Genomic DNA, 23,993 nt, shown 5'->3' with positions numbered 1-23,993 from the left:
ATCGCGCCCTCCTCCCCACTTTGCCCTTTTGGGAAGCTGGATCTCGTGGTGCTTTCCCAAGGCGGAGCGAGGCACCGGCACCTGCCAGCCGGCCAGGCCCGCGTGGGCACGCTGGGCTCCCCGCCAGAGCCTTCGCGCCGGGGCGACGATGCTATCTGCCGCCGGGGCTCGTGTTGTGGCTCTGTTTGTGTTGCTAAGGAGGAGCTGCCAGACTGGGATCCAGCGTGGTGTGCTGGCACGCAGCTCCGCTCTGCCTGCGCAGCCAGCCAGGCTGCCCTCCCTGGGGAGGCTGAGAGCTGAGATGCCTCCGGTGCTCGGAGCGAGGCACAGGTGGAGAAGGGCTGGGGCACAGCACCCTCTCTCCGAGGTGGTTTGCCGCTGCGCTGCTGGTGGGCACGGGTTGAGGTGCTGGGGTGTCACCGCAGAGGCCAGGTGCTCCCTTAACCACCTTGCACCCAGCGGTGCCGGCTCAGGGCAGGATTGGAGGCAGCGGCAATTAGATGGGAGGCTCCAAGGAGGCATTTAAGCACCATCCATGTGACTGAGCCAGCTCTTAGTCACACTCCCTGGAAAAAAAAAAAACAGTGAACCTCTGCCTGGGGCAGCAGCGAGGGCTTGGCGAGCCTCTTTCCCAGGCACAGGGGATGTTCCATGGAATTAGCGCCCAGGTAATTATTGTCTCCTGCCTCCTTGCAGACAGCAGCCGCCCCACCGGCCGGCTCTGGTGCCCCTCGGGGTGCCAAATGGGCAGGGGGTGCCAGAGCCCCATGAGCTCTGCCAGTGGAGCAGCGGGATGGCCCTGGAGCCCCAGCAGCTGCCCTTGGAATGAGCGGATCCCCACAGCTGGGGCACATCTGGCTGCTCTGCACCTTGCCTGCTGTGCCAGCCCCTGCCCTCAGGAGAACGGCTCGCTGGGCAGAGTTTCGTGGTGCTGGCTGTGTGTGACTGTTAAAGGTCTTGTGACACTGAGCGCAGCTGGGAGGCGAAGCCGTCTCACGCAGCTATGCTCAACTCCAAACCCTTGGAGCGGGGCTGTGCTGCAGCTTGGGGCTGGACCGGGGCTCCTGGGGGTCTCGAACAGGACCCATTGCTGCTCTGAGACAGAGGTTGTGGCTTACAGACGGTGGTGCAGCCCCTCGCTGTTGTCCGGTGGGGCTGGGAAAACTGAATGAGGTTTATGCCACTGTTTGTCAGCCTGCGGGAGCTCTAGGGAGGGTGGTGCGGGGTGGCACTCTGCACTGCTTGGTGTTTGGCAAACAGTTTTCTCTCCCAGGGTGCTACGTAATCCTCGTTTAGTTTTGGTGCCTCCCCCCTCCCGATTCGCCCTGGCAGCATCTGACCGGAAAGCCTGCGGTGCCCGGAGGTCGGTCTGTGTTTGTGGCTCCAGGGAGGGGCCCTTGCCAAGGGCGCTGGGGCTGTGGATGGAGCTGAAAGAGCGAGCGCAGAGTGGCCGCACGGGCACCTTGCCTGCTCAGCACCCAGCACAGCGTCCACCAACGAGACAGCCCTTTGCGAACGTGTGCGATGCTGGAGCCTCGGCTCCCTGCCTGGGGAGGAGAGGGTGTTATGTTCGGGTTCACCCCTCTCGTTCAAATCCCTGCTCCGACAGGACAGGCTGCTTAGGAAACACTGAATTCCAGCTGCCTGGCAGAGGCCCCTGGCTCAGCGAGGCCTTGTGGAAGCACGTTCCTGAGAGGGGTCCCCGATGGCTGCATGCAGTGTCCCAGCTCTGCAGCACGTGCAGGTGCTGGGCAGAGCTCACCCTGCACCAGCTCAGCATCTGATTTTGGGATTTAACATGGGCAGGGAAGGGCAGCTTCTAAATGCACCACTTAGAAAAGGCTGCAGGAAATTCTTTTGAAACCAAAGGCACGGAAACAAAAGGGCTGAGCCCTGGGGAAGGATCCTTGTGCCAAAGGGTTAGAAGGAACCTTAAAGATCGTCTGCTTCCAATTCAGCCAGGGCCTGACAAACACCTGATAAGAGCATTCCTGCTGCACAGCTCCGGTATTTTTAGCCAACAGAGTGAAGGAGTTGATAGGGGAGTAAAGAAGCAGGAAGGTGGAGGCAGATGCCAGCGTTCATACACCATCAATGTGAAAATCAAGCTGGAACTCACATGCCTTGAGCCTGTTTCTGTTGAATTGCTTTGCAACCTCACATCCACGTGAGCAGCAGCGGCGAGATCTAGCTGTGGTTGTTTTTAAAATGCAGGAATATCGGTGCGTTCCTTTTCACATTGGTCCTTTTTAATGCAGGCAGCACTGTGTGTGTTTATTAATTTGATGGTGGGGTGGTGGGGAGAGGCAGCTGGGGCCTGGGGGTGGCTGGTGGTGGCGGGGGCTCACGCCTGACAGTTGTGTCCTTGGCTTCTATTTTTGTAGAGCTATTTTGATGGAATGTGTAGCGATGGGAACTGTCACATCCAGGGCTGTGAAGGATGCTGGGGGAGCTGAGCTTCTCAGCAGCGCTGTCCCACGCTGGGCATCGCTCTGCTGCTCCGGGCACCGACACAGCCGGTGACACTCGCCTCTGCTGTGCCTGGTGAGCAGATGGCAGAGCCTGAGCTAGCAGGAACGTGTGTTTTGTTTGCCTGAATCCCAGGGCATCGGCGTTGTGCCTCTCAGTCCCACAATCCGTAATCAGGCTGCGGCTGCGCCAAGGTCAGGACAGACAAAAGGGATGCGAGAACGTTGCTGCCAGGTGTTTGTCCTCCTTGATTCCTTGTCAGGCACCTCCTGGGGATGGTGGGAAGGTGCCCCAGATGCCAGGGGGTTGGATCGGGCCAGCTGCCCCTTTCCACCCCGCAGTCACAGTGACTACAAAGTGTTGTGGGGCTGCAGCCCCTGCAAATCCTGCCTGCGAGGGCAAGGGCACAACGTGAGGGCTGGGTTCAGGAGGCAGGAGAGGGCAGGGAAGGAGCCGGGGTCTCTGCTGGGCTCCCGCCTGGGCTGGCTGGGATGATGCTGGAGGGTCTTCAACTCCAGAGGCATCAGCGCAGCCCCAGGGCTCTATTCGTCTACGCCCTGTGCTGGATCGCAGCAGCATCCCGGAGCGTTCCTCTCTCCCAGGCTGCCGGCCCAGCTCCCCTGCTCGCACCCGGGGTGCTGCGGGGCGGTGCGAGCCCGAGGGAAGGCGCAGAGCCCCGGCTCCGCATCCCCGGGGGCCGGAGAGGCTGCAGCCCTTGGAATTCCCGTCCTGGAGTGCCCTCTAGCGAGAGCAGCGCCCGCCCCGGGATGCTCTGGGATGCTCCGGGATGCTATGGGATACTGCCGTGCCTGGGGGATACTCTGGGATGCTCCGGGATGCTATGGGATACTGCCATGCCTGGGGGATACTCTGGGATGCTATGGGATACTGCCATGCCTGGAGGATGCTCTGGGATGCTCCAGGAGGCTATGGGATGCTGCCGTGCCTGGGGGATGCTCTGGGATGCTCCGGGTTGCTATGGGATACTGCCGTGCCTGGGGGATGCTCTGGGATGCTATGAGATGCTCTGGGATACTGCCATACCTGGAGGATGCTCTGGGATGACCTGCGATGCTGCAGTACCTGAGATACTCTGGGATGCTGCCGTGCCCAGAGGTCACTGCCACTTTCACCCCTGGCAGGGACAGACCCCTCGGTCCTCGGCCAGAGCTGACGTTCTTCCCTGGTTTCCCACTTGCCTGTTGCCTGCCCTTTCCTAGGGCCCAATTCCCTTCCTACTTCAGGCTGTCAGGGAAGAGGGAGGCTGAGCCTCTCCTTAGTTGTGCCCTGCAGCCCCAGCAGGTGAGTTGGAGGCAGGAGTTATCTTTTCATCTGACAGCAAAGGTCAGGAAGCACCTTATGAAGCCACCACTGGCGCACCAGCCTTTGTGTGAGGTTCTCTTAATTCCCCAAGTCTGCATTTTTCACAACACAACAGCAGCGAATAACTTACCTTTATACTGATGCTCAGGCCTGCTTTGAGCCAAGGAAAACATGATAAATGGAACAGGGAGGTGTAGGAGACAGCAGCAGAAAAATGTTCTCATGAAACACCTCAAACCTTCTTTTCTGGAGGAGATAAATGTTGTGTGGATAAAGTGCTTATTACAAGCTCCTAAGGAGACTTAAACAGCAGTGAAATACGGATTCTTGTTTTATCAGTGTGCTGATCTTCCTGGGCTGTCCCTGCCAGCCCTTGCTGTAAGGCTTCTTCCCACCAGGGCATGGCCAGAGGTGCCATCCTTGTGCTCCATCCTGAGTCTGGCCATGAGGAGCCAAACCCTGGTCCTCACGGGGAGTGAACGGCCCTGCTGCAGAGGAGCAGGGCACTAGGAGTGGAGAGGAAAGATGAAAACCCACAAACAATCCATTTCTGGCTTGCTGGGCCGTTCCCAGAAAAGCGCCGCAGCCAGAAATAGATGTTCTCCTGCCTAATGAAAGGGCCGAGAATGGAAACTCGAGGTGCACGCCTTCCCCTCACCCGGGGCGTTGCAGCTTCAAACAGGACGAGCGTGGCTGAGTGATACCTGTTCTGCAGCGCCTATTGCCCACACCCTGCCTGACTGAGGCGCGGTGACGGCGAGAATGGGGCACGCGGGGTTTCTGGGGCCAGGCAGAGGCACCGCTGCCAGCCAGACAGGAGGAAGCTCATCATGGTGTAAAATAAGGGAAAGGCTGTCTGGATGCAGAGCTGTTACCCCTGGGTGCAGCTGGCTTCCTGCAAGGATCAGCAAGCTTTTGCATCTTTTATCTAGCTCTGTGATGCCAGGGCTCTTCCAGCTCCCAAGCCCCTGGGGCTCCACCTGCAGAGCGCTGCTGCTCGGCCCCTTCCCTGGAAAGCCAAAGCAGTGTGGGAGCTGCGAGTGGTTTCTAGGTCATTCGGTGCTGCTGTAGCTGAGGTTCTGCGCTGCCTGCCTGCTCCCAGTTCTCCTTGCTGGAGCAGTTAGGATGTCCCCTGGCCAGAGCCACCTGGACTGGGGATCTGCAGGGAGAGGGCTGCCAGAGCCTGACTGATCCCGTCTCATGGAATGTGCTGCCTGTGTGCTTGCAGAGCTGATGGAGAATGTCACGTACATAACCCACAGTGTTTGTTTGAACAGAGGCAAATCTAGGAAAAACAGTTCCTGAGCAAGGAAGCCTTTGCTGGGAGGCCACAATTAAAGCCTCCTGCAGCTGGGAACTACTATGCTGCCACATCAACCTCTCCTGCTGCATCTGCAGATTGGCCTTTTTGTAGACTCCAGCCAGGAGAGGCTGGGTGCTGGGGCTGGATGGTGCTGGGGCTGGATGGTGCTGTTTGTCGCTGCCTGTCCCTGAGCTGCTGTGCTTGTGCAGTGCTTGGCATGTCTCCTGTGCCGGGGTGAGGTGCCAGCGGTGCAAGGACAGCCCGTCCTGCTGCTGCGTGTGCGGGCTGCAGCTCACCACATGATGGAAGCTGCTGTCAGGTCTTTTTTTTGAGCAGGTCAGCATCCTCTCTGCCCTGCAGAAACGTGCCTGCTGACTACACCAAGCAGTGTTTGGCAGCCAGAGCCGCTGGTGGGACTGACAAAGTCAGGGTATCTCCTCAGCGTTTGGTTTGCAGCCAGCCGGGTTGGGTGCCAAGCTGGAAAATGCCACTCGAGGCATTTTCTTAATTGCTCACCGTAAAGAGCAGGCGGGAGCAGGCTCTGCTCTTGCAGTGCTCGGGCATCTGCTGCGCCAGGGCTCTGCAGGTCAGGAGCTTCCCAGCCCACACTGGTGCTGGTGTGGTTGGATCCTGCTGGTGCCGTTCCTGCCTGCCGCTTTCTTTGCTTGGGGCAGTAGGTGGGAGCTGGGGGTCCTGGTTGAGCGCACGGGGTGTATGTGTGCAGCCTTCACAGTGGAATGGAATGGTTTCCTCCGCAAATGGCACGCGTGCCCCTGTTCCCTCATCCAACAAGTGGGAGGGCTGTAGAAACCAGTCTATCCGGCGTTCTCTGCCATCCCCCCTGCAGCAGAGGCAACTCGCTCCTGCCCTGGCACCTGCGCCAGACGCTGCTCCTGCATCACTCGTATTTCTGTTCTCTCTCTGTGGTCCCTGGCAGAACCCACGTAGCTGCTGCTGGTGCCGTTGCTCTGGTTGCTCTTCTGGGCTGGTGGGGATCTGGGCAGTGGCTGGTGGGAAGGAGGAGAGAGAGGAGGAGTTCAGGCTGCAGTGAGCGCTGCTGCAGAGCGGCTCACGCCATGCAAGATCCCTTATATAAAATTCATCTGCAGAAATCAGCTCTGCCGCTCCACATGGTGGGAAGTGGCTGCTCGTTTCTGTGCTCGGCAGATGTAGGCGACAGGATGTTGAGGTTCTGCTTTTGCTTCAGTCTCTGGGGTTTTGGTTAAGCTATGACAAATGTCACGTCATCCCTGCTTGCTCGGTGACCTCTAAACAACAGTGGGGAGGTTGCAGGGCTGGGTGATGCAGACCTGGGGGATGTGAGGGCAGCGCTGTGCTGTGGTTGGGGCATTATCCCTGGGGTCTGGACCCATGAGCTGCTCCTGCCACCAACCTGAGCTGGGAATTGGCAGCACTGGCTGAACCAGAGGGACCTTTGGGGAGGTCTGGAAATGTCTAAAAGGGTAAAGGATTCTTTCTGGCAGAGGCCAGACAATAAAAACGTGCAGTGATGCTGTGGATATTTAATAAGGACACTAACAGATGGAATCTTGGAAGGAAGGCTCCCTGTAAGGAGGTTATTTGAGATGCTTTGCAGGGAGGAATGAGCCCTTGGAAGCATCTGATAGGGGCTGGTGATAGAGGTAGCCAGACCAGACTGACGAGTCTGGTCTGACCCAGAGGCCTCCCTGCCCGTGCAATTCAGTCCTGGTGCTCGGAGCTGGCTGATGATTCACAGGAAAGCATGGGATTGCGGTCTCTGCCTGCCACGTGGGCTCCTGGTGTGGGTACACAGGGCCCGTAGCGCTGCTTCATGATGGCTCGGGCTGGTTTGCACAGGACAGTTGTCTGTCCTTCCCCAGGTCACCCCTGGGACCCGCTGCCAGGGCTCTGGGCTCTGCGGCAGCGACTGCAGAGCTGGTAACGCCGCTGCCTGTCCCAGAGCTGCTGCCCCAGCCCCAGCCGTGCCTCCCAGCGCTTCGATGCTGCACGGCATCAGGAAAGTCATCTGCTTCTCTCTAGCGAGCGCGTGGGAGGTAATGAATTTGGGAGCCCTCGTTAGGGGGAAGATTCCCGAGGGAGGCCAGCCTGTCAGTGTTTATTTCTGCAGGGACTGCTGACTGTTATTTTTAAACAACAATAGTTTCGTAAATAAATAAACTCGTTGCCATGGAAGTGTGCAGCATTGGTCAGGGCTGCTGAAGTCAGTCTTTCCTTGGAAAATGGAAGGGGCAGGTGTTTCCCTGCCCTCTGCCCCTCTCCCTTGGTGGCCGGATCCTCAGAGCAATTGGCTCTGCCTGGAATTCAGGATATCCTGGCAGTGAGGTCGCTGTAGGATTCAGGGTGTTCTGGGAGCAAGGGAGCCGTGGGGATCAGCTCCGAGGGAGCCTGGTGGTGTTTGCTGGCACATGCAGAGTGGAAGGAATCTGCTGTCCAGCACAGGTGCAGCCCTGATAAATGTGTGATAAATCAGGGTGGGATCTGGTTTCACAGCCCCAGCCTCTCTGGCGTGGGGAATGACAGGACAAAGCGGCATCTGGGGCAGTGGGGAGAGCTGAAAGGGTCTGCAGGGGAGCTGGAGAGGGACGCTTGATTAGGGAGAGCAGGGATAGAACAAGGGGGAACGGCTTTTCAGCTGAAAGAGGGGAGGTTGAGATGAGATTTTAGGCAGAAATGTTTTGCTGTGAGGGTGGGGGGGTCCTGGCCCAGGCTGCCCAGAGCAGGGGTGGCTGCCCCATCCCTGGAGGGGTTCAAGGCCAGGCTGGATGGGGCTTGGAGCAACCAGCCAGGTTGGGAAGTGTAGGAACTGGATGGGCTTTGAGGTCCCTTCCAATCCAAACCGTTCCCTCATTCTATGACACAGCAGGAATCGCCTGGTGGGCGCTGGGAGTGCAGGGGATGCCCCGGCTCCGCGTTTGGGTGGAAATTGGTGGGTTGGAGAGTTTGCGTGGGAAGGGCGGAGAGCGAGGGAGGGGTGCGGGGGGGTCTGGGTGCCCCCCCCCCGCCTTCCCTTGAGCATCCCCTTCCTGCATCCCACCCTGAGCATCCTTCCCTGCATCCCTCCCCGCATCCCCCTGAGCATCCCCTCGTCTCCCCTGCGGGCAGGGGGGGCTCTGCGGGTCCGGTCCCTCCCCGGGGCGGTGCGGGGGGCTCGGTGGGTCCGGTCCCTCCCCCGGGCGGTGCCGAGCCGAGGGGGCGGTGCGGGGCGCGGAGCATCGCGCGGAGCGGGGCTGGGAGCGCGGAGCCCATGGCGTTCAGCGCCTGGCAGATCCTCTCGCCCGTGCAGTGGGCACGGTGGACCTGGTCTGCGGTGCGGGGAGGGGGCGGCCCCGAGCGGGGGGAGCACCAGGAGGACCCCCCGGCGGAGGGCTCGGCGCTCGGCTTCAGGCAAGTGCCTCCGTCCTTCCCCACGACTGCGGCTGCCGTCCCGCGGACTCGGGCACCGACCCCCTCCCTCCCTCCCCATCCCTCGCCCTCTCGCTGCCCGCTCCTGCCTGGCATCGCCCGGGGGAGGGGGCTTTGCACCCCGCATCCCACACCCCGCATCCTGCATCTCGCATCCCGCACCGCGCCTCGGAGGGGTCTGCACCCCGCATCCTGCATCCCGCACCGCTCCTCAGGAGCAAAGGAGGGGTGTTTGCCTCTCACGCCTCAGGAGCACAAGCGGGCTGTCTGCATCCCACACTGTGCCTCCTCCTTGGGAGCAGACAGGGCGTTCACGTCCCTCACGGCTCCTTGGGAGAGGAGGGTGAGGGTCAGCATCCTGCATCCCAGCACCTCAGGAGCAGAGGGGGGGTCTGCATCCCACGCTGTGCCTCGGGAGCTGGATGGGGGGTCCGGGGGTGCAGCCGAGCTGCCTGGCGGTACTGGGTGCTGCTCTCCCTGGAAGATGCTGGCAGGCACAAGGCAGGAGCGTGGAGCCCCCCGAGCGGAGTGGGAAGAGGCCTGCGGGGCTGCTGCATCCTTGGAATCCATGGTGGATGCTCAGACAGCCTGGGAGAGACCTGGCAGACGCACCCGGCTCGGCCAAGATGCTGGTTGGGGTGCACGGGGGGGATGCTCGTGATGTTGTTTCACCTGCTCTCCCTTTTCCGTTCGCTAGCGTGTCCCCCTGGACAGGACGGAGCGGCTGCCGCGGGATGACCAGGGCTGGCTGGCCCGGGAGCCAGTCTGGCTGGATGTGTAGGCAGTGTGGAGGATTTCAGAGCTAGCCTTGAAAGCGGTAATTCCTCATTCTTTCCTCCCCCCCTCGGCAGCTCGGACTCCGAAAGTAATTTTGAGACCCCTGAAGCAGAAACACCAACCTGCTCACCACTAAAGGAGTTCTGCGAGCCACCACCAGAGCCTGAGGCCAAGACCCAAGGTAAATAGCCAGCACACACCTTCTGCTTTTGGGCTTTCTGCTCCGGATGCAGAAAATCAGGGTGGGGTCAAGGAGGAGAAGTCGCTTGTTTTGAATAATGCCTGCCACATTTTTTGTGTTTGATGGCCTGGATGGCTCAAATGCCAGGGCTGAAGGGCTGCTCTCCCCCTTGAGTGCAATGTTGATGTTAATGAGTCACTTTGGAGGGAGGAGGCTGCCCTGCAGGCTCAGAAGGGTCAGTTTGTCCCCCTTGGCTACGCTTATGCAGTGTGAAATTATCTTCATGCTGTTTCTCAACCACTGGTTGCATCTTCTTGCTGTCCCCGAGCCCAGGGCTGCGGGAGGCAGAGCTCTGCGCCTCGGGTTTTGTGAGCTGCTGAGCCCAGGGATGCTGAGCCTGCAGCTGGGATAGCTTGGATGGATTGATCGAGAGGAATCAAGCTTTTGTTGAATCATTTAGTCAAAGTGCCCTCTGCCGCTTCCCCTGCAGGGTGTGGGGCAGGGAAAGGGCTGCCTCTCGTTGCTGCTGCCCCGTGTGCTCTTGGCCCTCGTGCAGGAGCTGACATGGGGCTGGCATTCTGTCTTCTCCCTGTCTGGTTGCTATTGGAGGTTTCATTGCACCTTGGATTTAGCAGCCAGGTGTCTTTGCTGTGCGACTGCTGTAAAAGGTGCAAAAGGTCCATGTTGCAGAAGCCCATTTCTGGAGAAATTGTAAAGGCTCTGCTGGAAGCACGGGGGTTCCTTTGTGGGTTCTGTGCTGTCGCTGTTGTTTGTCCTTTCGTCTCACACCCGCCGCTGCTCCTCTGAGCCCGACTCCCCGCTAACCCTTGGCCTTTTGGGCACGGGCTCCCCCCCGCCGCCGTACCCTGTCCCCAGGGGAGATCGCAGTTGGTCCCTGTGGCTGAGCTTGGTGTTTGTGTCTGTTTTCATGTTGCTGGGAGGAGGCTTTGAAGCTCCGGCATCTCTGCAATAACGGCTGGAGGTTATCAGTCAGGGCAGAGAGGAGACCTCCCCTTTGCTCCACTCTCTCAGCAGAGCAGGGTGGCTGGGCAGTGTCAGGGTGGCTGTGAGCCCCGGGGCAGCACGTGGCGGGTGGGAGGTCCTGGATGGACCATCCTGAGCATCCTCTGCCCTCACCTGCCCAGCTGCTGGGCTGACCGCTCACTGCTGGGAGCGTGCTGGCTCGAAACAGCACCTGGGTCCTTCCCACACGAGCCCAGGTGCTGCGTGACCTTGGCGGTGGAAGGGTGCTGTGCAGCTCCGTATCCCATGGTGGGTTTCACTGCTGGGATGGATCTGGGTGCCCATCCATCCCCATGGAAAACAAAGGTTTGGTTTGCCTTGATGGAGAGAAGTGTTCAGTTCTTGCTTCCGATAATCACAGCTCTTGGAATAATCCTTTGCTTTTAAGAAGGGATGATACGGCATCTTTACTTTGGAGGATGATGTCTGGGGAGGGCGGTAGCGGGGATAAAGGCTTTCCTAGCAGGCTTGAGGATCATTTCTGCCAAAGCTTCTGCTCAGGGAAGCATGTGGCCTCAGACTCCAGGGAGTTGCCATCCCCAGCCCATGTCCCTGCATCCTGGGATGAGCAGTTCCTCGGAGCCAGCCTGGCACAGCGGGAAGCGAGCCGGCTGCTCCCGGCGCCCTGCACACAAAGGTCGCAGTGTTGCAGGGCCGAGGGGATGATCTCCAGCAGAAGCTGTTTTTCCGTGCTGGCGGGTGGAGAGTGGGACGTTGGAGACATCAGGGCCAAACCCGCTGTGCAGCTGCACCCAGCTCCATCCCCTCCCTGCCCAGGGCTCTGCTGCACCTCCTTGGTGCCTCTGAAATGGTGAAGGGAAGGGATTACCTGGGTGCAACTGGGAGCTTGTGGTGTGCAGAAGGCGCCCTGGGGTGCCTGTGCATTAAACCCTCACCCTCGCAGCGCTGTTCTGCAGCAGCCCTCTCGTCCGGCCACAGCTCAGTGATAAATGCTGCGATTGGGATGCAGTCGGTGTCAGGGCTGCTTGTTGGGTCTGAAACCACCAAGCTGTCGTGTGCAGCGAGAGCCGCTGCCCTGTGGTCGCTGGGGAAGAGCGGCTGCCAAGCTGTGTGTGCACCTGGGCCAGCAACGGGGGCAGCTCCAGGGTCCCAGACCTGCGAGGAGGGACACGAGCCTCTCCTGGGCTCGGAGGGAGCGGCCGGAGCAGACGCTCATCTATTCTACAGATGCAGCCTCACCCTTACTTGAGTTAGGATATGGAGTCAGAATAAACAGGGTTAGGAAACCCATCAGACAGAAGCTGTGAGGGCACTGCCTGCTCTGCATGCAGCTGAGAGGTGGGCTGGATGCATTAAACCCCATTTACAGGGACAAAAATCCAGTGGGTCCCATCGCCCCAGGGAGGGGGCTGTGGTTAGGCTTTATGGCCACGTGGGATTCCTCTTGCTTGGCAACAGAGACTGAAATTCTCTCCCATTCCTGCTAAAGTTATCCTCAGTCATCTGCCAGAGGGAGATGTTCTGTGCAAGGAAGAGAGCAGAGGCAGCAAATATGGAACCACCAGTGATGGGAGCAGGCTCGCCGGCTTTTACTTCTGTTGCCCTGATGCAGGGCACGTGTTTTCCGGTGCGTTAGCGCAGCATCGTTTGCCGGTATGCTAATTCTTAACAGAATAGATTTAAAAATAGATCAACGGCTGTTAAACAAAGCGGAAAGCCAAAAGAGGAAAAAAAAGTCGTTAGCTACGTAAGCGTGAGCTGAATGCACCGTCCAGATATCCTGTGCTCAGCCTGCGTGTGCCAGCGAGCTGGGAAGGGAGAAATGCGTGACTCACGCTGTGCACAAAGCCTGAGCCCAACCAAAGGCTGCGGATAGTGGAGGGGTTGTTCTCGCCGGCGTCTGGCATTCAGGGCCGTGCTGGAGATCGTTGCTGCTTCGCTTGGTTGCTGTATGTGGGATGAAAAGGGTGCAGAGCCTTTGCCTTGCAGCACGGCTGCTGCCAAGTTCTTCTGATTCATTTAAGGGAGCGAGGGGCGGCGTGTGGGAAAGCTGCGCCGTTGCTCGGGGTTTGTGTATCATTTCAGCTGGAGGAAGATGAGCAGAGCGATTAGAATGCATCCACACGAAGTGCCTGTTTCTGCAGTGCCAGACTGTCCTCTGTACATTTACCTTTAGAGGCATAAAATCTCCATTTTCAGCCTATATTATCCCCTCAGCTACCCTGGCCGGACCAGATGCAGGTTTGCTCTTCAAGCACAGCCAGTACAACTGCTGCTTCCAGGGATTTGTAGTGCTTTGATGGGATCTGTGTTTGCGGTGGATCCTGGGGTCCCTGAGCGCTCTGTGCTTCTGGCAGCATCCTCGTGCTGAGGTTACACTGTCCCTGGCCGAAGGGCACAGAGCCAGAGATGAAATGGGAGAGCTTGGGGTCACCTTTTCGGGATGCTGGGATCCAGCAGGATGGTGGTGCAGCTGGATGCACTGCGGCCGCGTGCGGTGGGTCAGTCTGGCTGTGAGATCACCTTCTCCCATGGGGTGTTCGGCACAGCTCTGGCCCCAGAGGAGCAGGGCAGCGAGGCAGCTGGGCTGGGGAGGCACCGGCTGGGTCTGCGGGCTGGTTTTCCTGGCAGGAGGTGTGAGCAGAGGGAGCGTGTGCCGAGCTGGTGCGGCTGCTCTCAGCGTGATGGCATGGGGGTGGCGGGGAGCTGGGCTGCCTCGGGATGTAAATGCCTGCAGAGGCTGGGGAGGAACAGGGAGAGCTGCACACAGCTCGCTGGGCTGGGAAAGGCTCCCTGGGAGCAGGCAGTGCTGCACTGGGGTTATCGCGATGGTCATGCCCAGCAGAGCCAGGCAGCTGGGGAGGCCAGGGCGCAGACTTCGGCTCTTCCCGAGCATCCCGAGGCCCTTCGGGTCACTGGTTTCTGCATCCTGTGTAATTGTTCCTGCAGAAACGCGTGCTCCTGTTGTTTGGCAGCTGGTGGGAGGCTGCGTTGGAGGCAGAGGAAACGCACAGGACGAGGAACTGCAGCCACCTGGCTGTGTGGGAGGAATCGGGGCCAGGCTGACCCCAGCCCTCGCTGGCAGGAGGACCCGTGTGGGATGGGGTTGCTGGGATGCCATCACCTTTTGGACTGCTTCACAGGAGGCGTTTTTGTCCTGCTGCCATCCGCGGGGGCTCTCCTTCCCTGCCAGAGGCAGCTGAAGTGCTGGATGGTGCTGGGGGGCACCCACACTCCCGGCAGGTCCCTGACCCGCAAGCCATCACCCTCTTCCTCCTGTCTGTGCTTTCTGGAGAATTCATTGACCTCATAGCTTTGCCTGCCTTTGTCCTCTGTGCGCAGCACTCGCAGTGCCAACCCGAGCTCGTCCTGGGGTGGCCTCAGCCCCAGGGCTGTGGTCCCTTCAGGAGGCGGTTGCTCAGCTCAAGCAGGGATTGCAAATCAGGGCTCTGGGACATTGTGTGAGCCCGTGTTTGGGGAGGGCAGGGATGGGGTTCTCGTGGCTTCTTGCCACCCCTTGGGCTCTCGTTTTGTACACTGGGTTCCCTCGGGCTGTGGCTCAGACACAGCGCTGAGCGTTGGCTCACGCAGGAGATTAATGCCTGTCTCGCACCCAGCACCTCTCCAGAGAAGGAGAGAAAACCCTCCAAGCGTGCAGGAGGGACAGTCTTGCTTGAAAAGATTGCCAGCATTGCAGGCGAGCTCCTAAGCTGCCCTTCACCTGAGCCTCCTGTCTCCCAGTATATCCCAGTTCCTCACTCTCAGGGCGTCTGAGCAGGCAGGGAGAGGGTGAGGGGAGCGTCTGAGCTGTCTTTGGGGGCAGAAAACATGTGAATCACAAAATTCAGAGGGCCTAGGAGAGCGGTTTTCCTAATTTTTGTGAAGAAGCAGTTGTTCTGAGTGATGGTCACACACACCATCCCTTCTTCTCCCCTGGCCCTGCAGACACCCACAGCAAGGAGGATGCCGTGCCAGCTGCTTGTTATTCAAGGAGTAATTACTCATTGCTTGGGTTAAAAACCAGGATGGGTTTGTGTCTGTGAGAACGGCGGCTGCAGAACCTTCTGGTGGGAATGTAAAATGCATTTAAAAGGTGCCTTTTGCCCTGACTTTGAAGTCTGTTCTTCTATTCAGGGCTGTCTCAGTGAGGTTTAAAGCATCTGACCAGCACAGCAAGTGTAATAAAGTTTTCTTTGGGGTCTGTTAAGGAGGTTTTCCTGGTTCCTGAGGATGGAAGGGCCTGGCAGACGCTGTCTGAGAGTGTTTTCTGGCTGCACTCCAAGTACAGATCCACTGGATTTGTGTTTACTGAAGCGTTTTCTGGGGCAGCAAGGCAATATCTGTTTGGAGGGAGCTTTTTTTCTTTACAGAGGGAGGTTTTTTTGCAGTCTGAGGGAGCACACAGCCCCTCATGATTCATTTCCAGGGGTTTTAGCATCCTGAAGATCAATTACAGAAACCACGAGCCATCAGCTGAGTCAGGGTCGCTGGCTGCGTGTCCTGGATTAGCCCAGGGACCAGATATTTTCCTGATTTACTTTTCTTCTCCTGCCAGCCTGTGACTCGCTTGGTCACCAGCAAATGTGAGCTGGTTGCAAATGCCCCATGACAGAAACAGCTTTTCCAGGGAGACCCGCCTGGGGCTGCTGGGGTGTGAGGTGCTGTGGGAGCTTGTCCTTGGCATCCCCCAGCCACATCTCCTCCCTGCAAAATGAGGGTGTGCTCGATGCCACTCTCCACCGTGGCTGCTGCCGGAGTGCTGGGGCTGGGTGGTGGCAGTGGAGGGGACAGACAGGTTTCCCTAGGGCGAGCTCTGCATCGCCCGGTGCTGCAGCTCCCAGCCAGATTTCCAAACCAGTTTGGTCCTCGGGCAAGCGCTGCTTTTGTCCTTTGAAAGACCTGGCTGGGCTGCGTCTCCCCAGAAAGGTGCTGGTGAGAGCTGTGGGGTCCTGTGCGATCGCAGGTGGGTGCTGAGCACCCCAGCACCCTGTTCTGCCTTATCCCAGGAGTGAGAGCAATCCCTGTGATCGAGACATGGGAGAGGAGGTACAGGTGAGGTGGCACTGGGTCTTTTCCTCGGGCCCGTGCTGAGGTCCTGGCTCTGAGTGCTTGATGGGTGTAGCTTTCAGGGTGCCTCGGTAGGTAAGGAGCTTCCCCATGCGCTGACAGCAGAGAAAAGATTAAACAGTAAAAGGATTTAGGGGAAGGGATTGGAGTAATAGTGATTAAGTCATGGATCAGGATTTGTGATTAAAAACACTGACAGCAGCATGGTGAGCCTGGGACATGGGCGCAGGCAGGATTTGTGCGGACAGGGGCACAGGCAGCGTGTGGCCGGGGTCTAGCGGGCAGGATGGAATCTGTGGCGGCCGCGGTGCTGAGCAGAGCAGCTCCCAGAGCCTGTGCGCAGCTCCCAGCAGGCACAGTCCTGCACCTCAGGGCGCGGTGGCTGGGTCCTGGGGAGCTGTTGGCATTGGGTAGCTTCCCCCTGCCTCCTGCACACCAGCCCTGGCACCGGCCACCCGTGGGTGCTGGACCTCAGATCCATTCCTGGTCTTCCCAGGACCTGCTTAATCACATTTTGTGGTGTTTTCTCATGTTGTGCTTCCCTGAATCCCTCTCAGTGGTTTTAACCGTCCACCCAGGTGAGCAGTGGCTCTGCTGCCACTGCCGCTCAGGTGTTCCTGCCCCAGCAGCAGCCGCCCCGCTGTTGGTCCTGGCCGGTGCCCGGTCCTCGGGAGCCTCACTGGGCTTTTCACAGCCCCTCTGGCGCTGCCACCACCTCAGCTGGGAGAGGGAAGGCATGACAGGAGGCATTGGAGGGTCTGCTGATGCGGTGCAGACAGCAGCTCACCCTCGGCGTGCAGATCGTGTTCGTTTTCCCCACTGTGTGCACAGGCTTCAAATTTACAGCAAGTGCTTGAAGTCAGAGCTGCGCTGTTGTCCTGGCAGGTGGGGAAGCTGAGGCTTGTGCCAGTGGCTCCCCTGTAAAATCTGAGCCTGGAGCAGCTGCAGGGAGGGGAGAGGAATCCCTCTGGAAACCCTCTGGAACGGGGTGTATGGCAGGCGGGGATTTAACTGGCTCCTTTTATCTTTCCAGAGCATGGTGGCCATGGTGACCTGCTGGTAGGGGAAGCTGGCCAGGACAGCTCACCTGGGAAGCAGCCCGAAGATGAGGCTCAGCCAGACATCGAAGCCCCTGGAGCCAACTCGGATACTAGAGGGGACACCAGCCCTGAAGATTCATCCTTGACGCAGCCTCCAGCTGGGCTGAGAAGCGAGGCTGGCGCTGGCTGCGCCGCCGTGCCCGCTGCAGAGCCGGCCTCAGTGCCCGATGCGGGCAGAGCTGCCCAGGAGCAGGTCATGTCGAGGGAGGACGCGGCAGATGCTGGGACAGGGCTGCTGGAGCCGACGGCTGATGCTGCGCCCGGGGAGCGCTCACCCAGCCGGGACCAGTTGGGGAGGGAAACAGAAGGAACCACAGAAGAGATCCTGGTGCCCAAAGCATCCTACAGGTTCGACCCTGAGCGCTGTGATGAGAGTGCAAACCCCTTTGTGTCCGGGGGCTGCCGGCTGCAGAGCTCCCCCCCGGCATCCCCGCGCCGCCTCCCCAATCCCGGCAGCAGCCCCGATGAGCTGCGGGGGGACCCGGCCCCCGAGCCCAGAGCACAGGTCCCAAAACCCGAGGTCGATTTTATGGAGCGGGGAGAGAGCGCAGAGGCCAGGAGAGCTGCGTCCAGGAAGGGCAGCAGGATCCCGTCCAGCAAGCTGACCCCAAAGCGGCAGCGAGAGTCCCCCAAGAAAGCCGCCCAGGATGTGGAGAGGGGTCCCTCGGAGCCACCGCGGGGCTCCCCACGGCTGGGTCCAGCACGCTGGGACAGCCCAGGGCTCAACGCCTTCAGCGGCAATTCAGCGCTGCAAAACTCGCCCACGCTCCCAAAGGGCTCTTACCAGTTCGACCCCGACAACTTTGACTCCGTGGATCCCTTTAAGCCCACCAAGACCCTTGCCAGCACCGCCAGCGACTCCTGCCCCACCGCTGATAACAGCCTGAATGAAATCCTCGAGTCTCAGACGCTGGAGGTGCAGGAGGATCTCGTGAAAGGCAGAGACTCCCCGAAGAAGCCCCAGTCACGCTTGATAACGTGAGTGCCCGTGTGTGTGGAGCAGGCAGGGCAGCGGTGGTGCTGGTGGTAACCGTGCTCCTGCCCCTCTGCCTTCCGAGCAATTCTGACGTGCACCTTGCTGCTCCGTGTTTTTCTGCCCCTGGTCCTGGTGGAGAGGCAGCTCCCATCTCGCTGCCAGCACCCTGGCTGCTCAGAAGTGATGGGAAGAGAGGGACGGGTGTCCCGGAGCGGTGCCAGCACCACAGGTCCCAGGCAGGGCACGGGGGGGGCTGGACCGAGACCCGCTTTGCAGGATCTCCTCTCTGGGAATGCCCCCGGGGCTCCTGCTTGTGGGGTCGAGGTGCAGGGTTGTGGAGCCGGAGCAGAGCTGTGACGGAGGCTTGAGCCCACCAAGCGCACAGGAGGGCTCGTGGATTGTCTGGAGCTTGTGAGGGCAAGTCTGGTTCTCAGATGCTGCTGGGGCAGCAGCTACTGAATGTTTCTCTTTTTATAAGAGGGGAAGAGAATAGAGGTTCAACAGGCAGAGTTATTGCTTTGATCACACAGGCAGTAGGGAGCTGCTTGTCTCTCACTGAACCATTTCAGTGGGTTTTAGTTCCCGAACTGGGCTATTTAAAACTCCCTGTGTGAATGGTGACTTTCCACAGTGCCTCGCAGGAACGTGTGCAGCATTGCTGTCCTCTGGGAGCAGGCTTAGTGGCTAAACCTTGCTATTTTCCTGCTCTATCACCTGTTGTACCACAAACATCCTCAAACCCGCGTCTGGGCATGCTGCAGCCTCAGCCTGAGGGTTGGGAGCTGCTGCTGAGCTGGCCTTGGCTCTCCCTGCCTTCCGTCCGCAGGGTCTCTGGATGCACAGAGGGGGTTTTGCACAAGGGAGCAATTGCCCAGCCAATTTTGTGTTCTTCCACTATAAATTATGCTTGCACTTCACACAGGCAATTGGAACCCATCGCCGGGTTAAGCAGGAAATCAGCTTAAAAGGGGATATTTTAGGATCTCAAGAGTTTGTGGCTGATTCAGCAGTGGAACTGAAACAAGGCATCACTCTGCTAAGGGATTCTCTGGTGGGAAAAATAGAGAGTGTTTTTTCTTATAGAAAGAGCAGATAAAGCCTAGCAGGCAAAACCAAGGGCATGTTGGATGTTTTTTCCTTAGAAATACCTTGCACAGTGTTGATACAGGCCCGTGTGTGACCACGGGCGAGCAGGAGCTGGTGACGAGGGGAAGCAGTAGGGAATTTTCAGGCTCCCTCTCCACCACTTTGGAGCAGCACAGGCTGCTCTGGGCATTCGTCTCCCCCGGCAGCGGGATTTGTGGTTGAATCTCATGCTGCTGCCATGAATCGCAAGTACAGATTCAGAGCATCCTTTATCTGTGTGTTCTTTCCCAAGAGATAGAGCTGGGCAACCTGCTGTGCTTCTTCAGATGAGAGTTAATACCCAGGTCTTTTCACACGCTCTTCTTCTCTCCATCTGTCTCCCTCCCTGTCCATGCTTTGGTGCATCAGGACTACTGAGCAAGTGAAATTTCTCTGTTTTCTGTTGTAAGTACTCTCTTCTGTATTTATTTCTTCCTTTCTTTTGCTGGTTTTGTGTTCTCTCTCTGGGTGTGTGCTGGCCCTGCTCATCTCCGTGGCATGCAGGCTCCTTCTTCCCCTCTGACTCGCGCTCTCCGCTGTCTGGTTTGCGTCCCCATCCCCGGGGCAGCTCAGCCTGGCGAGGGCGGAGAGGAGAGCTGCACGGAGGTGTGCGCCTGCGCTCACTCTCTCAGCATGCCGGCTCGCAACGCCTTCTCATGGTTTACGAGGACTTGAAACCAGCTATGGGATGGGGAGCGGGTTTCTGTGCAGTCCAGGTCCCTGCAAAGATTTTAGTCCTGAAAATGAGGGTGTCTTTTACCCTTTCCCATGCAAAACCGCTGGGCAGGGAGCTGCTGTGGAGGGGTAGGGTGGAAAGCATCAGCTGGGAGGCGAGGGAGTCAGGGGGTACCTCCTCTGGCTCTGGGATGTGTGTCAGCCTCAGGGAAACTTTGCTCTCACAGCTCCAAGCAGGGCTCTGCTTAGACCTTTGGTGGCTACCAGAGCTGATTTGCCCATGGCTCCCTTGAAGCATCCCTCCTGTGCCCACAGCCGGGGCAGCGGAGCTGGTCTGCAAGATCCTGAGTGGGTTAGAGAGCACGACTTGAGTACAGCAGCCTCCGTTTGCTGCCCCGTGAGCTGGGCTAGTGCAGCGGAGCCGAGCTGTTCCCCAGCATGAGCAGCGGTGGGATGCCAGTGAAGTGTCAAGTGCCCCGTGCTGTGCCCCTTCGGGGCTCACTGCTGCCCTGCGCTTCCACCCCGCAGGGAGGGCACATGGGAGGGAGCAGGCTTGCCCCGATTTAGTCTCCTCAGTGTCTCCTGCAGCCTGTCAGCTGCCCCTGGTCCTTCTGGGCTCATCTGGGCTCATCTGGGCTTTGCTCTTGTGCCAGGGGAGCCAGAGGAAGGAGCCTGCTGGGCTTAGTTCCCAATCTTATGTCATCCATCCCAGTTTCCTTCTTGTCCGCTTAGTGCCACCTGCCATATGCATGGACAGAATTAGAGCCGGGCTCGAGCGCTGACATCTGTGTCACGGCTGAGCACTGCTCTGCCTTTTCACAGCGCAATGTTGAACAGCGGCTGCCTGTCTCGGTGCAGGACCTGCAGCGTGGCGGGTCTGCCCACGCCTCTGCCACCTATGTTTGGGTTTATCCCGCTGCACACACTGTGAAGCCACATGTCCCAACTGCGAGTCTTGGCTGCCTTCTCCCTGTTTCCCCATCCCCATGAGCCGCAGAGCTGTTACCTTGGTGTTGGGGGCAGTCACACCTGCCAGATGGTGCCCTAAGAGATGGTGCGGAGCAGAGGGGTGGATGAGGGCACAGCAAGCTGCAGTTTAGCTGCTCACATTACGGCATGATGGAGAAAACCAGTCAGGAGCAATTTTTCAGTCTGACCCAGGTGCGCGTGGTAGCGTGCAAATAGGATTCCCACGTGGCAGCCACGGTGTTCACTGTGCTCCGCTGGCACATGTGTGTGATGGGACAGAGAGGCTTGGGTGGGGGCAGCTCTTTAGACCTTGGTACAGCTCGTTGCAAACCTGCTCCAGGCCCTGCCTGTATCCCTGCAGTGGAGGTGGAGATCCCTTGCCACGTATCCCTGGTGGGCTCCCACCCCCCAGCTTAGGGAATATCTCTCTTCTGGTGAGCTGGTGCATGGCAGCAAGCTGAGGGAGATGGCAAAACGTGGACTGAGAGGGTGATGAGATGCGGGAGGAGAGCTTATGCTCTCTGTTGTGTGCCAGGGGCAAGTGCTGGGATGCATCATCCCATCGCTGACTCCCTCCGTCCCCATGGGCTTTGCTGATGTGGACCCAGTGCTGCTGGGGCTGAGCCAGGACTGCCTGCCTGCTGCCTTGAGCTGCCTCAAGGTGCTGATGCCCAGTGCGTCAGGATGCAGCCGTACCCGCAGTGCTGCGTGGCCAAGCTCCTGGTTGCTGCATTTCGAGGGACACTGGATGAAGTCCCAGGGACATGCTCTCTCTGAAGGGCATCCAGCCTTGACCACCTGCAAGAGCAACCTGAGCTGAACCTTCTCCCGTCTGCAAGGCCCTTCTCCTCGGGACAGTGTTTGCATCTGATGGAGAGAGCGTTCGAGGCACGGTGCACTGCGCTGGTGCTCGGCCGCGAGCCCAGCAGAGCTCTGTAACAGGTCTGGCTCACATGGGAGACACATGGATGCTGCAGACACAGACAAAGCCTCCAGTTGCAAGCACAAGGGCATGGGATGGCCTGGAAATGGTTTCATCCTGCAGAAAACCAATGGGCACTGAGACCTCGGGATGCCATCATGCTGGATGCACAGGGCGAGGGTGCAGCAAAGGAAATCTTTCTTTGCCATGTCCTTAACAATCACCTCTCTCTGTCAGCACCTCGGGTTCCTTTCTCTGATCCTTACCTTCAACAGGAATAAACATGTCAGAGACAAACCCAATTGCTTTGTAGTCATGTGTTTTGTTTGCATCTTCCTTCTGCCTATTCCAGAACTTGCTCTGCCTCAATATTTCACTGGTGAGTGGGGTTGCTGGCACGCAGGGTGCAACGCTAGCGCTGGGGCTGCCTCCCCTTGCTTGGGCTGTCTCGCACGTGCCCCTGCCTGCTCCCCACGCAGCCCACGTGAGCACGTGCCTCAGACGCCTGCTTCTCTCTCCCCTGCAGGACCGGCTGCAAGGTGAAGCAATACGAGACACAGTCCCTGGTCCTGGATGCTTGCGCTCAGGTAGGTGAGATTTGACCGTGGGAGCTGCTGGCTGGACGCAGGATGCTTGGACGACCCAGACAGGGGCGTGGGAAGAGCTGGGCTGGCTAAGCTTTGGGATAGCGTGTGCCTGCAAAGCCTGACCAAAGGGCTGGCTCCTTGAAAGCAGGAGCTCTCGGCCCCGTGGGCACTTTCTGCTGGGAGGGGAGGGAGGAGAACTGTGCTTGATGCCTCCCATGCTTTCCACAGGCTGTGCAGGCAGCCCGGTTACCTGATCCCTGTGGATTTGCTGAGTCCTGCTTACCCGCATGCCTTAATCCCGCAGGATGAAGAACCGTTGATCTCAGAAATCCCAGCTATTGCCAATCGGGATGGACACGCCACTGATGAGGAGAAGCTGGCCTCCACCACCTCTGTGCAGAAACCGTCTGGGCTGGAGAAGAAAGGCGAGCCAGAAGATGACCTGGAGTACTTCGAGTGCTCGAATGCTCCTGTGCCGGCAGCGAAGCACGGTGTGGAGGCAGGTAAGGAGCGTCCCCGCTGCCGTGTGCGCCGTGCAGGCACCCAGGCAATCTCTGCAGCCTCTGGTGATGCAGCGGTGCTGTTGAGGCAATGCAGCTCCATCACTGTTTATTTACACTGACAGGGCTAAAGGCCGCCGCAACCTCTAATGAAACCTCCATTTGCTTATCTGCACTATTTCCATTACGGAAAAATCGTGGTACAGGCTGCCTTTAGGCTCGGTCGGTGCAGAGCGCTCTCCGCACTGAGGCTCCCTGCCCTGCAGCCATGCTGCGAGTGCCCTCCTGAATCCAGTTTTCCATCGGCGAGCTGAGATAATGAGCGAGCCGAGCCATTGCATGCTGTTGAGCTGAGATGCTCTCAGTGCACGCCCAGCCCTGCACAAAGCCTGTGCTGGGGGCAGAGCTGCCGGGATGCTGTGTCCCCACGCAAGGGCTGTGGTCGATGATCTCCATGTCACCACAGCAGACTCTGCTGATGCTCCTGGAGGCATTTAGCTGTCAGTCTCCTCTGTAATTAGCCTCTCTGACCAATCCATTAAAAAATAACTAAAAGGCAGGCAAGATGACATTTAATCAGTAGCAAAGTTACAGGTGCAAGCAGGAGAAATGACTGTGCAGGAGGTCTGCAGCTCTGCCCTGTGCGGGCACCCATTAATCATTTCTCCATGTGGAGCTGCAGGCTCTCAGGAGAGGAGAACAGCCCTTTGCCTTCGAATAGAGGAAAGATTTGCTAGCAGAGAGGCTGGGAGGTTTTATTTCTGGCTGCTCATCTCAGAGGGCCAGGCAGGGGTGCACAGGGGTGGTGCTGTGAGCTGTGGCAAGCAGCCACTGCCCAGGATGCAGGGATAAAGGGAGGAATCGCTAGGAAATCTGCAGTCATAAGCATTCCCTTGCCTTCTTCCTTTCCTAGCTGGGCTCTAGCAACACGTTTGTTCTCTGCCCCGTTAACACGTGAATGCCAGTCACGTCTGCAGTTGTTTGAGCGAGGTTCATAAATTATCTGCTGCGCTATGTGAGATGCAGGGTGTCCCACAGACGGGAGGAGATGGCTTTTATCTCCTCTCTGCTGCTGTTAAGAATAGCAGGGGCCGTGGGGCAGCTCCTTGGAGGGCGCTGTGCCCAGTTGGCGTGGGCTGAGGCTTGTGCTATGCAGCCCGAGCAGCTGCGTTTCATCCCAGGGATGCATCCTGCCTGCACCAGCCAGCACGGTGCAAACTGACCTGTGCATCCTCGGCCCCCACAGTCCTGGGAAGAGCTGGTAGGGTGGCAGCTGTGGGGCACAGGCACGGGGCTGAAGTGCCACCAGAGGGGAGTGTTGGTTTCCACTGCAGGGAGTGCAGGATGCATCCTCCCTGCAAGGACAGGAGCCAGGGCAGAGGTGCAGGATGCATTCTTCCTTCAAGGGCAAGAGCTGGGGGAAAGAAGCCTTTTGGGAGGAGAAGCTGAGGGCATGTAGAGACCCGGGGTTCCCTTCTGCATCCCAGCAAACCTGCATATTCCGCCAGAGTCTTGTTTCCAGGTAGCTAAAAGGTTGTGTTTCCTTGTGTTTAGGCTTTGAAAAGGACATCTCCAAGCAGATGGAAAAGGATGGGCCTGGCATCTTCCCCGTAAGTGCCTCTCGTTTCCT

The 23,993-nt window shown here is 58.7% G+C and overlaps 1 protein-coding gene across 3 annotated transcripts in view; it reads left to right on the top strand.

Annotated features, from left to right (window-relative positions):
• Positions 1-562: 562 nt before the first annotated feature.
• Positions 563-23,993, top strand: part of TACC1 (transforming acidic coiled-coil containing protein 1) — a 32,079-nt gene continuing 8,648 nt past the window's right edge. Inside the window, exons 1-7 of one of the 3 annotated variants that reach the window (XM_069877699.1) lie at positions 563-668; positions 9,352-9,458; positions 16,543-17,587; positions 19,080-19,115; positions 21,803-21,863; positions 22,168-22,366; positions 23,918-23,973. In XM_069877699.1, coding sequence (XP_069733800.1) covers positions 652-668; positions 9,352-9,458; positions 16,543-17,587; positions 19,080-19,115; positions 21,803-21,863; positions 22,168-22,366; positions 23,918-23,973 — 1,521 coding nt within the window. In that variant the 5' untranslated portion in view covers positions 563-651. Of the gene's footprint in view, positions 669-8,283; positions 8,483-9,351; positions 9,459-16,542; positions 17,588-19,079; positions 19,116-21,802; positions 21,864-22,167; positions 22,367-23,917; positions 23,974-23,993 lie in introns of those variants that run through there. The other 2 variants (XM_069877697.1, XM_069877698.1) reach the window with 2 other exon arrangements.

Source organism: Phaenicophaeus curvirostris, chromosome 27 (assembly GCF_032191515.1).
Source record: "Phaenicophaeus curvirostris isolate KB17595 chromosome 27, BPBGC_Pcur_1.0, whole genome shotgun sequence".
Lineage (NCBI taxonomy): Eukaryota > Metazoa > Chordata > Aves > Cuculiformes > Cuculidae > Phaenicophaeus > Phaenicophaeus curvirostris.
The sequence above is the reverse complement of the archived record's forward strand: the minus strand, read 5'-3'. Positions and strand labels throughout refer to the sequence as shown.